The sequence below is a fragment of the Vigna unguiculata genome, chromosome 10, assembly GCF_037176805.1.
Source record: "Vigna unguiculata cultivar grain cowpea cultivar isolate G323 ecotype 2 chromosome 10, ASM3717680v1, whole genome shotgun sequence".
Lineage (NCBI taxonomy): Eukaryota > Viridiplantae > Streptophyta > Magnoliopsida > Fabales > Fabaceae > Vigna > Vigna unguiculata.
The window spans coordinates 52,907,856-52,923,033 of NC_140801.1; the positions used below are offsets into that span (position 1 = coordinate 52,907,856).

At 39.7% G+C, this 15,178-nt stretch overlaps 3 protein-coding genes and 1 long non-coding RNA gene across 4 annotated transcripts; all 4 read right to left on the minus strand.

Annotated features, from left to right (window-relative positions):
* Positions 1-3,741: 3,741 nt before the first annotated feature.
* Positions 3,742-5,613, minus strand: LOC114165740 (uncharacterized). The gene is made up of 3 exons (XR_003599770.2): positions 5,372-5,613; positions 5,192-5,263; positions 3,742-4,030 (listed from the first exon to the last, which is right to left on the minus strand). It is a non-coding gene; the product is annotated as an uncharacterized LOC114165740 (long non-coding RNA).
* Positions 5,614-6,185: 572 nt separating this feature from the next.
* On the minus strand, positions 6,186-7,905 carry MOT2 (sulfate transmembrane transporter). Its single transcript, XM_028052109.2, has one exon. The coding sequence runs from the start codon at positions 7,823-7,825 to the stop codon at positions 6,440-6,442; it is 1,386 nt and encodes a 461-aa protein (XP_027907910.2). The 5' UTR covers positions 7,826-7,905; the 3' UTR covers positions 6,186-6,439.
* Positions 7,906-9,108: 1,203 nt separating this feature from the next.
* Positions 9,109-12,009, minus strand: LOC114166504 (pentatricopeptide repeat-containing protein At1g15510, chloroplastic-like). The gene has a single exon (XM_028051246.2). It carries the CDS (start codon positions 11,881-11,883, stop codon positions 9,253-9,255), a length of 2,631 nt encoding a protein of 876 aa, XP_027907047.1. The 5' UTR covers positions 11,884-12,009; the 3' UTR covers positions 9,109-9,252.
* Positions 12,010-12,728: 719 nt separating this feature from the next.
* LOC114166555 (root phototropism protein 3-like) lies at positions 12,729-15,054 on the minus strand. Its single transcript, XM_028051303.2, has 3 exons — positions 14,593-15,054; positions 13,881-14,404; positions 12,729-13,496 (listed from the first exon to the last, which is right to left on the minus strand). Exons 1-3 carry the CDS (start codon positions 14,870-14,872, stop codon positions 12,963-12,965), a joined length of 1,338 nt encoding a protein of 445 aa, XP_027907104.1. The 5' UTR covers positions 14,873-15,054; the 3' UTR covers positions 12,729-12,962.
* Positions 15,055-15,178: the final 124 nt, after the last annotated feature.

The window sequence follows — 15,178 nt, forward strand, 5'->3', positions numbered from 1 at the left end:
TGACTCTATTTGGTACTTTGACGTATTTGGCACAAAATTGGCTTAATATTTTTAATATATTTCATCAATTTTGTCAAGCACAATGTTGTTGGCTTACTATGTAGCATACCTATTAACCGTTTGTCGAGTTCAGATCTATGTTTCAATTTACTATCTGTAGCCCAAATTTCTTTCAAAGAATAAACCTCTCCTTAACGATAGGGGTGGGCATGGATTGGATATTTAATGATCCAATCCACATCCATTTTAGATCCAAATAATTGGATTAGATTTTTGACCCAAATCCATTTTTTTAGCAAAAGTAGTTTGAATTTTTTTTAAATCCAGATCCAAATATTTGGATCAAGATTTAAATCCAATCCAAATATTTGGATCAAGTTTAAAATCCAGAATCCATTTTTAATAAAAGAAATTTAAATTGAATTTCTTAAAACTTTTGTCATTAAGGCCCGAATGACTCGGATAGGATCGACGACCCGGACGGACCCGACGACCCGGACGACCCAAATGGGCCTGACGACCCGAACGACCCAGACGGGTCCGATGACCCGAACGGGCTCGACAACCCAAACGGGACGGACAACCCGAACGGACCCGAAAACACAAACAGGCTCGACGACGCGAACGGGCCGGACGACCCGAATCGGCCCAACGACCCGAATGGGCCAGACGACCTGGACAGACCGGTCCAAATAGTCGGGCCCAATCAGGTAGTCGGGCACGTTCGAATCGTGGGGCCTGTCTGGGTCGTCAGGTACGTCAAGGTCATCGGGCCCGTCTGAGTCGTCAGGTCCATCTGGGTCGCCCGTCCAGGTCGTAGGGCTCGTTCGTGTCATCGTGCCATCCGGGTCGTAAGGCTCGTGTAGGTCGTAGGCTCGTCCGAGTCGTCCAAGTCGTCAGGTCCGTCCGGATCGTCGGGACCATTTGGGTCGTCCGGCCAGTTTGTGTCGTCGTGCCCATCCGGGTCGTAAGGCCCGTGTAGGTCGTCAGACCCGTCCGGGTCGTCGGGCCCGTATGGGTTGTCGGGCCCGTCCACGTCGTCAGGCCCGTCCGGGTCGTCGGGCCCGTTTGGGTCGCCAGGTCGTCCGGCCCATCTAGGTCGTCGGGCCCATCCGGGTCTTCGGACCCATCCGGGTCTTTGGGCCTGTTCGGGTTGTCATGCATGTTCGGGTTTTTGGGCCTGCCCGACTCATTTGGGTCTTTGGGCTGCCTGACTTGTTTTCGTCATTGGTTCTGCCTGGTCCGTTCGGGTTTTCGGGTCCGCGTGACCCTTTCGGATCTTCGGGTCTGCCTGACCTGTTCGAGTCTTCAGGCCCGCCTTACCCCGTTCGATTCTTCGAGCCCGCTTGACTCGTTCGGGTCATCAGGCTCGCCTGACCCGTTCGGGTCTTCGGGCCTGCTTGACCCGTTCAGTTCTTCGAGCCCGCTTGACCCATTCGGGTCATCGAGCCCGCTTGGCCCGTTCGAGTCTTTGAGCCCGCTTGGCCCATTCGGATCTTCGAACCTGCCTAGCCCGTTCGGGTCTTCGGGCCCGTTTGGCCCGTTTGGGTCTTTGGGCCCACCTGGCTCATCAGGTCATTGGGCTTGATCGACTCGTTCGATTTGTCGGGCCCGCCTATCTCATTCATATCTTTAGGCATGCCCAACCTCTTATAGTTGTCGGGCCTGTCCAATCCGTATAGGTCGTCGAGCAAGGCCCATCCAAGTTTGAATTTAGCATAGTTCATCTCAACCTTTAATCTAACCCAATTAAAAATTTAAATTGAAAATTTGGATTGGATTTTTTGGATTATCCATATTTAAAAATCTTGATTTATAAAATGGATATCCAATCCATAAGATATATAAAATGTAAATTAGATTGGAATCCATATCCATTAAATGGATTTTAAATGGATTAGATTTTTAATAAAATGGATTATAAATGGAGTGGATTGGAGCAAAAGTGGATTGGATCAAGAAAATTAATTTTTTTGCCCACCCCTACTTAACGAAGAAATTTTAAACTCATGGTGACTTCAAGGATTTTTTTCTCAAGACGTCTCTCAATCGTTATATTATATAATTATATCGTCATATTATTGTATTATTATATTTTCATATTATATATTGTCTTATCTTTATATTATATTATTGTCATATTGTTATATCGTTATATTATTATATTGTCATATATTATCGTATTGTTATATCGTCATATATTTATACTTTTATATTGTCATATCATTATATCTTCATATTATTATATTGTCATATTATCATTATATCATCATATTGTTATATTGATATATTATCTTATCATGTTATTGATATATTGTTATATCGTCATATTGTCATACATTTATAAAATCATCAAATTATTATAAAATTTTAAAATAATAAAATTACATGATAGTTGAACAAGACGACACTATTTATAAAAAAAAGATAAAGCTAGTTATTTAGTGAAATAGAATCCTGATAATTTTAATAATAAGTTTTTATATGATTATAGAAATGTTTGTATTTTTCATTATTAATTATATGATATATTTAAGTTGTATTAATATTGTTTAATTTAAAAGAAATTGAACATTACTTTTTTTATAAACATAAAAATTAATTGTTAAAAAATATATGAGATTAAAAATAGATATAATTAAATATAAATCTATTCATTTTGAAATGACCTTTTCATATATATATATATATATATATATATATATATATATATATATATATATATATATATATATATATATATATATAATCATTATGTAATAAAAAAAAGTCTTTCTAGAACGACAATTATAAAAAAAAATGATTATCGTTGTATATGCACGAATGAATTCATTAATTCTCACTTATATTATTTCAAAACATTTTTTTATGAAATATGTACAGATTGTATTTTAAATTTGATAAGCAAACATTAAACAAATACAAGTAGAAAACTAAATAACTTAAACACTTTTATGTGGGGAAGAATAATCTACTAGTGTGATAATAGGCTGAGTGTTAGTTTTATTTTTCTATTGTTGTTTCCAAAATAAATATCATTTTTATTTATGTTTTACATGTAACGAGTATGAATATTTTGTTTTATTAGAAAGTGGTATAATTGTATATATCTTTTATTATTTTAAATATTAATTAAATCATATTTTTTATGAAAAAAAGAATGTTAATTATTTTTTATGTTAAATTTAAGAAAAAAATCATAATTATATAAATGTTGAATTTTAATTAGATAAACGGTAAATATTATATACAAAAATTAAATATGTAACCTATTTAAATAAAATCAAATATATATATATATATATATATATATATATATATATATTCATAATCATCATCATATTCTTATATGTAATTGAAAAACTTATTGATCTATGAAAAAAATTTAAAAATATCTTATTCTTGATTTGTGGTCCCCATACTATATAGCCTATTGGTTTGAACAATTGAAAAAGAGTGAAAAGACATGAAATTAATGTAAGTTGTTTGTAGACAGTTGGAAATTGATTTAGTTGTTTTAAAAGAGTCACAGAGAACCACAATAAACAATTTAAGAGAATTATGAAATTCATCGTGTTTTCTTTACATGTTTAGTATTTATTTTTCTTATGTTTATTATATGGACACAGTTCTTTTGACATGTTTTTTTTATTATTATTATTTGAGATTATCTTCTATTATTATTTTTTTAAATTATAAAAGTTAAATTTTATAAAAAATGTAACGTCCCAAATATAAAGATAAAGCCAATTAAATAAAACGTCACATACATAATATCGTGAGGTACGAAGATTTGGAATATGAAGCACACCATACCCCAACATAACCAACATAACCATAAAACATAAAGGAGGCCCCACACGGCCTAGAGTAAAGTACGCTAGTGAGCTAACAGTACGAGTCTAGTACAGATAAGAAAATATAGCAAATAAGGTCTTCAGTGATGGGCCCCAAATTGGGCCCGATGCCCGTCCGGTCCATCAAGTTGTATCACTCCTAGCATCATTACCACTGTCAGATGCTCTACTATCTGCTCACATCAACAGAATTTATGATCATCGCAATTAAGAGACGAGCCACATACAAGACAATCAAACAAGCAAACAGGGTAAGTTAGTGCAAAGAAATCCTATATCACGCAAGTCAACATACAATCTCAGAGTCAAACATGAATAACCGACATTCACACATAGATTACCGAAACCATCTAAGATCTCCCTAAGACTTGACTATCCGGATACTCATAATGAGGCACCACCACGTGACAGTGGAATTATGTCCTGGAAACGAGGCGTCACCGCGAGGCCTTCGCGGAATTATACCTTTACAGGAGGCACCACCACGTGACCTTCGTGGAATTACGCCCTGGCCCTGAGGCACCACCACGACCCCCCATGGAATTACGTCCTTCTGTCGAGGCACCACCAGGAACTCCCCTTAAGAGGGCCCATGGAATTACGTCCAACCGATGAGGCGTCACCAAGATCTCTCACTACAAGAGACATGGAATTACGCCCTACCCATACTTTGTACATGGTCCTCCCACAAATCAATAATTTCCCATAACATAAATATCATGTGTAACCCACAATTCATACCAGTCATGCTTTCCAATTCACACTCAATCAAATATCATGCCATTTCCATTTCACGAGTAACATATTAATCATGCTATCATCACGCAATCTTTCTAGTAAAGTATTTGGGGTAGATAACCAAGTCACACATCGGTGAACCACTCAATAATAACATCAAACACTGCCATCTGCCTTGCTTAAGCTAACAGGGCTCGCTCAGGCGAGGGGAACCCTCTCGCTCAGGCGAACCCCATCTCGCCTAGGCGAGGGCGTGACAAGGGGCCAGAGGGCTCTACGAGGTCTCGCTCAGGCAAGTCCCTTCTCGCCTAGGCGAGAGCACCCCTCGCTCAAAAAGAACACAAGTCGCCTAGGCGACAATTCGAGAGGAAAAGTCCTGGGCGAGCCTCTAATAGTCTCGCTTAGGCGAGACTAGCTCGCTTGGGCGAGAAAACCAGCACCCACCACTGTTTTTGCGTACAACAGCCAAAATCATAGACCAAGACATGCTTAAATCAATCCCAATCGGGCACAACGACCACCAACCAATACAATCATGAAATAATCGACAAAACATCAGAAAAACACCAGCAATCGAGGGTCCTAGCTTCCCTTACCTGGAAAACAAGCTAGCGGGGCACTCCGACACGAACACAGTATATACGGTGGTCCTAAGGATGACCAAGGAGCTAAAATGAATGGTAAAAGTAGGAACAAGGACAAATTATTATCAAACACTAACGGAAACAGTGGTCCTAGGCCCATAACAAGGGAAACATGAGCTGAGAAATACTTACGTGGAGTAGGAGCTGGGTTTGAGTTGGCTCGAAGAAGGTTCAGAGTGAACCCTAGCGGAGCGTTTTGTACGAGAGGCGCAAGGTGACGGCTGATACTTCTGCAAAAGTGAAAGTGCAGATTAGGGCAACTAAGAATGGTTTTTAACCTTTGGGCCAACCGTCAGACCCAACAGACGCATGACAGCCCTTAAAATGTTAGGGCAGGAAAAATTGGGCCTTACAAAAACTATTTTATCTCTAGAAAAATGATTAAATCATCGTTGAATAGTGTTGATTAAATTTTTTTCGTTATTGTATTCTCTTTTTATTTTTCATTAATAAAATACTTTTAACTTCCCCTTTCTCTCTCAAATAGAGTATCTCTCTCCTATCATTTTTGCTTTTAGCTTGTAAAACCTTTGACTTTTATGTCCCTCGCACGTTACGTTTGTCCAGCAAAGCAATCACCCTATCATTTGATGAAAGGGCAATTTTTTGAAAAAAAAAAAACAAAATAATATATATAATAATTTGAGATGAACGTATGATTGAAGGAAATACATCTAAGAAATTACAATCAGAGATTCTGTAAGTTACAACCAAAAGTCAACTAACCTAACCACTGGTCTGAAAAAACAACAGATATTAATTATTTTCTTCTGTAAAAGATTATGGTTAATGTAAACAAGCACTTCTCGTTCTAATTTTCTTATGTAACAAATGCATGTTGTTTGTTTGTTGATATCCAAGAACAAAATGAATCAGAAGTATAGAAGTATATAAGTAGTGAGTAATAAGCACTTTTCAGCTTTAAGGAGTTCAGAGAAAAGCGAGAAAATCCAAAATCCAAACACTGAATTATGAACTGCGAAATCCTAAGTATTTTGAACCATCTTCACATGTTCCCCAATCCACCAGCATTCTGGTTTCCCAAAAGTTCTTTATTCAAATGGATAAACACACTTCAATATCTGTAACTACATATAGTTCTCTACAGTGTACACCCTCACTCTAAAATATTAAACCAATACAAATACAGAAACATTCTCACATGATCACAGTATTGGTGATCATTTTAGAGGATATCATCTATGCTATTAAGCTTGCATGTTCTTCCTCCTGCAGAGAAGAGTTGGTGGTTTTGGATGAGCAAAATCCAAAGGGAAAACCTCCACATTCAAGCTCTCTCAATTTGAGGAACAAGTAGAGCAGAATGCCAACAAAAAACCCTAAAGCAGCACTTGAACCAGTGAGTGAAACAGCAGCACAAACAAGCATAACGAAAGACTCTTGTTTGGTGTTCATGTCTCTGGCAGCCATGGCTAACTCAATCCCTGCAAACAACAAAAGCACCCCAAGAATCCCAATCGGAAACTCGCCCAAGATTCTTCCGAGAGAGTTCCCAAACACCAGAGCAAGCACCAGCTTCGCAATCCCAAGAAAAACCACCGAAGCACCACTCCTACCTCCGAACCTGTACTGCCCCGCCAAACCTCCAGCTCCGTGGCAACAGGGCATGGCTCCGAACCAGCACCCCACGAAATTCATCAGTCCCACACTAACCGAAACATGCATCGCCGAAGCTTCACGTTCGGGGAACAAATCCCCGGAGAGCTTACAAACGGCAATAACCGAATTCAAAATGGATAACGGAATCTGAGGAATTGCGGCGCTCACGAATCCGACTTTGAAATCTTCCCAGGTAATCTTAACCACGGAAATCTTCGAAGGCCCAAATCTGAGATCTCCGAAAATGGAAGGGTCGCGAACGAAACACAACACCAGACCAAACAGAAACACTATCAACGCTGCAGGGATGGTTGACAAAACCCTCAACCTCCGGCGAACCCGAACTTTGTTTTCTTCTTCTTCTTGTTGCGGCGGCGGTGGGTCGTCCCCGGCGCCGGTGGTGAGAACGAGGAAGAGGACGGCGGCGAGGGCGACGGCGACGCCGTCGAGGGCGAGCCAGGGGCGCGGAGGGCCGGATTTTGATTTGGCGAGGTCTTGGTCGTAGCGAATGTATTTGACGGCGGAGAAGGCGAAGGTGAGGCCCTGGGAGAGTTGGACGCCGCGGACGACGGGGAGAGGGAGGTAGCGGTAGAGGACGGACATTAGACCGGTGGCTCCGAGGACTAGGAGGACGGCGGCCACGGAGAGTCCGGCGGCGGAGATCTGGGCGATGGTGAGCGGGGGCGAGGCGGAGATGGCGACGGCGGCGATGGACTTCATGGGCTGGACCGGCATGGGGAGGCCGAAGAGCAACCCGGTGACGATGTTGTAGAGCGAAGTGAAGACCAGTGTGGTAGTGAGATTCAGGTTGTTGACCAGAGATAGAGCCAGCACGATGGGTATGTACGTCCCGAGGTCACCCACCGCGCCGGAGAGCTCCGAGAAAAGGGTTGTCTTCAGTTTGATGGAGGCGGGGAGCCACCGGTTGCGGCGGAGGAGAGGAGTGGTGGTGGTGGTGGTTGACATTTCGCGCTCTTCGTCGGAGATTGAATGGTGTTGATTGCTTGTATAGGCTAAACTACAAAATGAACGAAGGTTGTGTAGTTTTTATAAAGCGGTATACTATTACACCTAGGTTAGATTAAATAATGATTCAAATTATATAAATTATATCTGATGTTTTATTTGTCATTTACAAACACAACAATAAAAGTTAAAATAGTTAAAATAGTGTAAATTTATCTATAGTTCTGAATCGAAAACTAAATGTTTTAGTCATTCAATAAGTCGCACCTCATTTAGAAGTCGAGATGATCGAACCAAGTTTAAATATTTTTATTTTCTCCATTATTTGAGACACTTTTTAAAGATAAAATTTCAAAACGGACAATATCTTAAAAATATAATTGTTGCTTTTAATGATGGTTGTGGAACGAACTTAAGTCGAAATCGAAATACTAAGAAATAAATTAATCTAAAAAAACATTTTATTTATGAACATGTCATGAACAGAATTCACTCAAGAAGTTGGGGAAAAAACTAAAAAAGGAAAGTGAGTGGTATTTTGCAGCACTGAGAAATGGGGTTATAATTGTGCTTACGTTACGTTGCTGGATAAAATGGAATCTAGAATGCGAGATTTTTTTATTGTACTGCGTGTGATTCTCATTGGGTAGCTTTCAATTTCAAAGCCTGTGGCTTTGCTTGTTATTTATGGGTTATTCTTCGTTTTTCTTTTGGGATCTTGCTTACGTAGCGTTGTGGTGTTGTGGTGTGACACGAAATGGGAGATGAAGAAGATTTGTTTGGTTTCCACTAAAAGGGATAGATTTTAATAATTGGAGGGTGTGGTCATGATTTGGCTGCATAACTCATGTTCTACAAATTTGTTCTACAAACTCAAGTAATTGGCTGAAGATGACTCACTTAGAAGATGGGAAAAAAAACAGTGTAATGAGCTAAATTTGGGTAGATTTGGAATGTGACGTTTAAAACTTTGTCCTCCACTTTTAATTGTAAAAGTTTACTTTTTTTTTTTGCCCTTAATAATAGATTCCTAGTGAAAGATTATTTTAAGTAGATTTATTAGGATAGTTAATAATTTCAATTACTTTTGTCAAGTCACCAACATAGTCTACATTATTACATCAGCAATTTCTTCCGTGGGGGAATGTGTTTGTGTGTGTATTTAAAATATCTATCTTTATCAAGTAGAACATCTACTTTAATTATTATACATCGGAATATTTAATATATATATATATATATATATATATATATATATATATATATATATATACTTTCACCATCGGAATATTAAAGACTGTTTTATCATACTAGTATATGAATATATTTTCGAGTCTGATTCTATACTGAATTTTGTGGTGTTGTCGTAAAAGCAGAACAGAAAAACTAAACAGCGAATCCAAATTCTAGTTTTTCTGCTAATCAGGTTAACTTCTATATCCTTCATCCATGCAAGAACAGATACCTCCTTTGAAATGGTGAAATTGTTCAGCATCCCTTACAGAAATCTCTCTGCGAACCTCTCTAGAGATAAATTTCACAATGTTGTGACAATTTTTGCACATATACAGATTCTTTGTCACCCAAATAGGCACCCCAGGACCAGAATTAATAAGTCCAAAGACAATGGCAAGTCTCTCACTGTGCCCACAAAATATATCAGCCTTAGAAGCTTCCATTATGTTCATATCACTACTTTCTGGCCCTCTAACACCAGCTTCCTTCATCTTCTCATAAAACCTCTCCAAAAGTGCATTTATTTCAACTATTTGAGGGTGAAAGTTATCATCACTGAGGAAAGCATGCACTGTGCCCTTCACTTCCACCCAGCTGCATCCAGGATCCACTATTAGCCCATTCTGTCTCATCATTTTTCTCACTTCTGCAACCTTGTCCCATTTACCATTGTCAGCATAAAGATTAGAGAGCAGAATGTAGTATCCAACACTTGTTGTGTCATCTTTAAAGATGTTCTCTGCAGCATGCTCCCCAAGTTCAACATCATGATGAATCCTACATGCATTTAGTAAAGCTCCCCAAACTGCTGGGTCAGGTTTCATTGGCATTTTTTGTATGAATTCATAAGCTTCGTTCAATTTCCCAGAACGGCCAAGTAAATCAACCACACATGCATAGTGTTTCAGATTGGGTGTGATGGAGTACTTATACTTCATGCTGTTGAAATATTCTAAGCCTTCTGGCACCATACCTGATCTGCTGCAAGCACGTAGTATTGATATAAATGTAATTTCATCAGGATAAACGTTTGATTCTACCATTCTCTGAAAAATCTCAGAAGCAAGTGCTCCTTTCCCACGCTCAGCATATCCTGTAAGCAAAATGTTCCATGCAGAAACATCATGATCAACCGAGAAAAATTGTTTCCACGCATATCCCATTCTTCCACACCTCACATACATGTCCAAAATTGCATTTGGCATAAAACCATCCAAACTCACTCCAGCTCTCAACGCATGTGCATGAATCTCTTTCCCACATGTCAAAGCTCCTATTCTAGCACATGCAGATAGAACACAAACTAAAGTAACAGAGTTTGGCTTCAGTCTAAGGATCATGTCCCTGAAGTAAAACAAAGCTTCAAAACACCGGTTGTTGATCCGAAGACCAAGGATGATCGATGTCCAAGACACAATGCTCTTGTCACGAGTAGAGTGGAAAACATCCAAAGCCTTGTCAATGCATTTACACTTGGCATACATGTCAATGAGTGTGTTTGCAACTATTGGATAAGAGATGAGCCTTGTCTGCTTGGCCATTACATGAAGGTTTGTCCCCATGTCTAAATTGCATACACAAGAACACGCAGAGAGTGCAAGAGCAATGGTGATTTCATCCGGCATGATACCTTCTGCTTCCATCAGTTTATATGTCTCAAGCGCTTTCTGAGGCATTAAACAATTCTCATAACCTGATATCATTGCTGTCCATGTCACCACATCTCTACGCTCTGTTCGAGAGAAAACTGTTTCAGCTTCCTGAATAAGTCCCACAGATGAGTACATCTGAATTAACGAGTTGTGAACAGAAGGGTCTCTCCCGAACCCCATTTTCAGAGCAAAACCATGAATCTCCCTCCCTAATCTCTCGTCACCTAGAAGCTCACATGCAGTAATCACACTGGTCATGGTCATCAAATCTGGATCAACAGGGTATTCAATCATCATACCAAACAACCCAAGTCCCTCCAGACACTCCCCATTCTCAAAATATCCAGATATCATGGCATTCCACGAAATCCTGTCTCTTATCGGCATTGTATCGAACACCAACCTAGCACTACTGACATCCCCACATTTCACATACATGGTTATCAGTGCATTAAGCACGTCCACATCCGACTCAAACCCGTATCTTATAACGTGCAAGTGAATCTCTCTACCCCTCTTCAAGTTAGGCATGCCACCGCAAGTCCTCAAAACACAAGGGAAAGTGTAAACATCAGGCCTCTCACCAACCCACAACATTCTATGGTAGAGGTCCAAAGCCTCGTCAAAGAAGCCAGCTTTAGCATACCCACCAACCAAAACATTCCAAGAGAACAAATTCCTCTTCTCCATTCTCCCGAAAACATACCAAGCATCCACCAAATTCCCAAACCTCACAAACATGCTCAGAAGAGCATTCCCCAGTTGAAGGCTCAAAAGGGTCTTGGCCCCGGAAACATAAGAGTAGACACGAGACCCTTCCTTCCTTGCTCTCTTCCACTCACAGAGCCGTATCAAGGCAACGTAAGCATCATCTTCAACGGGGATTCGAAGCTCGTGCATAGAGTCTAAGTAGCTCATGGCGCGGTCCAGGTTCCCAAGAAGGCACAGCTTGCAAATATCAGAGTCTGGGTTGTGGTCGTTGCTGAGGGAGGTTGTGGCAGAATTTGAAACACAAACATGTTCAACTTTTCTGAGAGGGGGATGAAGGGTGTGCCAGTTGTGGGAGAAAGTGAAAGTTATGAGCTTGACGTTCGCGGAAGTGGAGCTTGGAGGAAGAAGGAGATGATCCCTTTGAGCATGAAGATGGGAGGGTTTAGCAAACGCCGCCATTAGCAGTTACAGAACACGAATGGAGGGTTTATCGGTTAAAAGCAAACTCACGAGAACACGACAACGTCAAAATGTGTCGATGGAAAGCAGAGTAAGGTAAATAGTTCTGTTTTGTTGTGTTTGTGTGTAGTGTTACCATCTGCCATTGCCATTGCCAACAATAACCACTGTCTTATCCATAACATCTTCTGTTAAATCTTAGTTTAATATCTTCTTTTAGATTTTCAGACAGAATCTAATCTTCCTAGTATCCACGTGCTTATATATATAACTAGTTTTTTCATAACCCGCACGACAACATATTAATTCAATATTTTAAACATTATATATTTTTGTAAATAAATGCATCTTAAATTATGAGATTTTTATGATGTATTGTTATTCTTTTCTGTCGCATTTGATTAATCTGGTTACACATTTTTTGTCTGTTTCCTGGTAATGGTTCACCTTTCTTCCTTGTCCATCTCAACCTTCATGGGCTAATTATCAAATGGATTGGGCCAAATTATAATTCAATTTAAATAATTACTTCCTACACCCATCAAATTTCTTCTTTCACCTATCAAAATGCCACTGAACAATATTTTCAGTAAAAGGAGAAAATGTTTGCCCCATTTTCTTCCTGCGCACCTACATATATTTTAATCAAACAATCCTAAATTTCAGTATGAACAATTCAAATTTATATTTCAAACTATGCAATGTGAAATTTATTTTTTATTTTATATTTTAGAATATATAATTCAAAATATAAAATTTATGTTATAAATAAAATGGAAATCCTAATGGAAGGAGTAAAATTGAAACTTTTAGATATACAAGAATAGAAGATGAAGTTATGAAGGTGCAGGAAGAATCAGCCTCAATTTATTGAAGTAAACTTTCAAAATCAACATAGGCCTAAACAAACCCAAAAATTCTACATATTATTCTACAATCATCAAATTTCATTATTATCTTCCAAATACAAAAAGCTGATCTTACATTATTTCAAACACCAATGAACCAACATAAGCACTAAATTATTCTTCTGAACAAAATAATATAACGAACAAATAAGTTGTGTTGTTCTTGCGGTTTCACGACATAGATTTCCTCCACCTGTGAGCATTGTTGTTATGCTTGCTACCTTTGACATTGACCAATCTGGTTTTCAAACCCGCAGGCGTGTGCATTCCATTCCCTTCAAGCTCTTGTTCCATTTTTTCATGTTCAACTTTGCCAAAAGCAAACTTCTTCCACTTGAAGAACCCCTTCTTCTTCTCCACCATTCTCTCCATCTGAGCCTGCATGGCGTTGCACTGGCTCTGCAACCTGTGCACGTCGTCCTTCAGCTTTCTTATCTCGTGCTGTTGCGCGTTCACCTCGCGCTTCGACAGACACCGTGTCGGTAACTCCAACGCACTGGGGCTTCTTGTCCCACTCACCAACGAACCGCTCCAATCCACGTGCCGTGTCAGCTTGCTTTGCTCAGAAAGCAGCACCTGAATCACTGCTCTCACCGGAAATCGTTCGTTCTGTGCTGCATGCAGTGATGCCTCTGGGGTCAGTTTTCTGCTGTCAATTAACCTGCAAAGACCCTTCCTTTCTTGCTTTGACACTGCTGGGTGTGCCTGCCATTGCACAATGTGTTAATCATTAGCTTTCATCGCTGTGTTAATTCCTAAAACTGTGGATAAAACAGAATCTGTTAACAAAGATTATCTCTTTAAATGGATGTTAATATAAGATTAGTCCTAGACATAGATTTGCTTCACCAAGAATCCAAAAACAAGTCATTAACTTTCCTTTCAATCAAACACTTGCACCAGTTTTTTTGGATACGGTCTTCTTCTATTTTCCGATCTCTATTTTGAAGACACATTAGATAAGCAGCACAGAAAAACACAGAGAATCTAAATTCAGTTTTGGTTCTTTTTACTAATTCATAGTCTTGTTCTGTTTCCCTGATTACGAACTAGTATTCAACCAATTCGAAGATACAGAAAGGAGCATACTTTAAGATAGGTATCAATGGCACGGTACAAGCCATCATCTGTTGCTCTTGCATGGCTAGGAAGAGCGGCGGCGAGAGTAACGAAGTCGTTCAAGCTCAAATTGGAGTCCACAGCAGCCTCAGCGAGGTAGGAATCGACTAACTTAGCCACCTTAACCAAAGAAGCAACGCTCTTGGCTCCCTCACTGTCCAAACTCACGAACCTCTGAACCAGCCTAATGACAAGTTCAACATCCAAGAGTGTAGCACAAGTGTGGCTGAAAGATGGAATCACCAACTCCTTCAACGAAGCTTGGTCTAATTGCCACGAAATACGTTTCTCAAGCTCTTGCCTGTAGTTACCCTCAACTCCAACCATGTTGGCCGTTCTCAGAAGCCTTAGCAGAAAGTTGCATGGAATTGCATCTTTCTCAGGAGGCAGAACACCCACCAAGGTTTCCACGAAGAACCTCTTCTTCATCCATGAAGCCGTCACGCTTTCCGGTGATTCCTCCATTTGGGTGAGACCCTTTTCGACCATATCACCTATAGAAAAGAAGTCATTAAGTGGTCCTGAACTATCCTAATCTCTGTTTAATCTTTTGCAGTAACAGTTAAACAAGCGTTGTGTAGTTTTCTTGTAAATTGTGGAATTTAAATGTGGTGTGTAAATATCAGTTAGAAGAATGGACAAATAGTGGTGACAAAGTACAGAACTATCTAACAATTTGCACCTGCAGAAAGATCAGGGAGCCATTTAGAGGCATAGTGAGTGATGATGGAGCCAATAAGATCTGCACGAACACCTTTGGCCTTGATGCCAGAAAGGGTCTTCACGAAGTAATCCATGTCCAAGATGCATGCATCGTCGAACCAGCATTCGGAGCAGTTTTGGGAGGGAGATTTTGCTTGTAAGGTGAGTGATTGTGGACAAGATTGCTTCTTCATTTCGGTGAGAAGCTCGAATAGACTAGCAGAGGAGGAATCGGTCGGTGTAGTAGCTGTCTCGGGCATGTTGCGTTATATGTCAAGAATAATCAGATTTTTATTCCTTTGACATTGTTGTGGAAATGAGATTTTCTTAGCAGAAGAAGGTAGGAATGAAGAAGATTGATGGATAAGGCCCTCTGAGATAGATAGGTGCATGACTATAGGACCACTCAAACAACTTTTTATTCTCTTCCTATACCAGACAGCATGCATTTTGCTCACATTTTCCTCTGTGTAGAGAACAAAATTAATTAAAGCGCCCTCGAAGTTGAAAGGCCCTTCAAACGGACCACTTTGTTCTCTCTCAATCTCATGTGTACCTAAGGAGTT

What these genes read in the sequence shown, in the direction of transcription:
- MOT2 (XM_028052109.2), bottom strand. Translation starts at nt 7,825, where the DNA reads ATGTCAACCACCACCACCACCACTCCTCTCCTCCGCCGCAACCGGTGG.
- LOC114166555 (XM_028051303.2), bottom strand. Translation starts at nt 14,872, where the DNA reads ATGCCCGAGACAGCTACTACACCGACCGATTCCTCCTCTGCTAGTCTA. An exon ending in GCTCCCTGATCTTTCTGCAG is followed by an intron (nt 14,405 to 14,592) that starts GTGCAAATTGTT and finishes TCTTTTCTATAG; the next exon opens with GTGATATGGTCGAAAAGGGT. An exon ending in CCATTGATACCTATCTTAAA is followed by an intron (nt 13,497 to 13,880) that starts GTATGCTCCTTT and finishes GTGCAATGGCAG; the next exon opens with GCACACCCAGCAGTGTCAAA.
- LOC114166504 (XM_028051246.2), bottom strand. Translation starts at nt 11,883, where the DNA reads ATGGCGGCGTTTGCTAAACCCTCCCATCTTCATGCTCAAAGGGATCAT.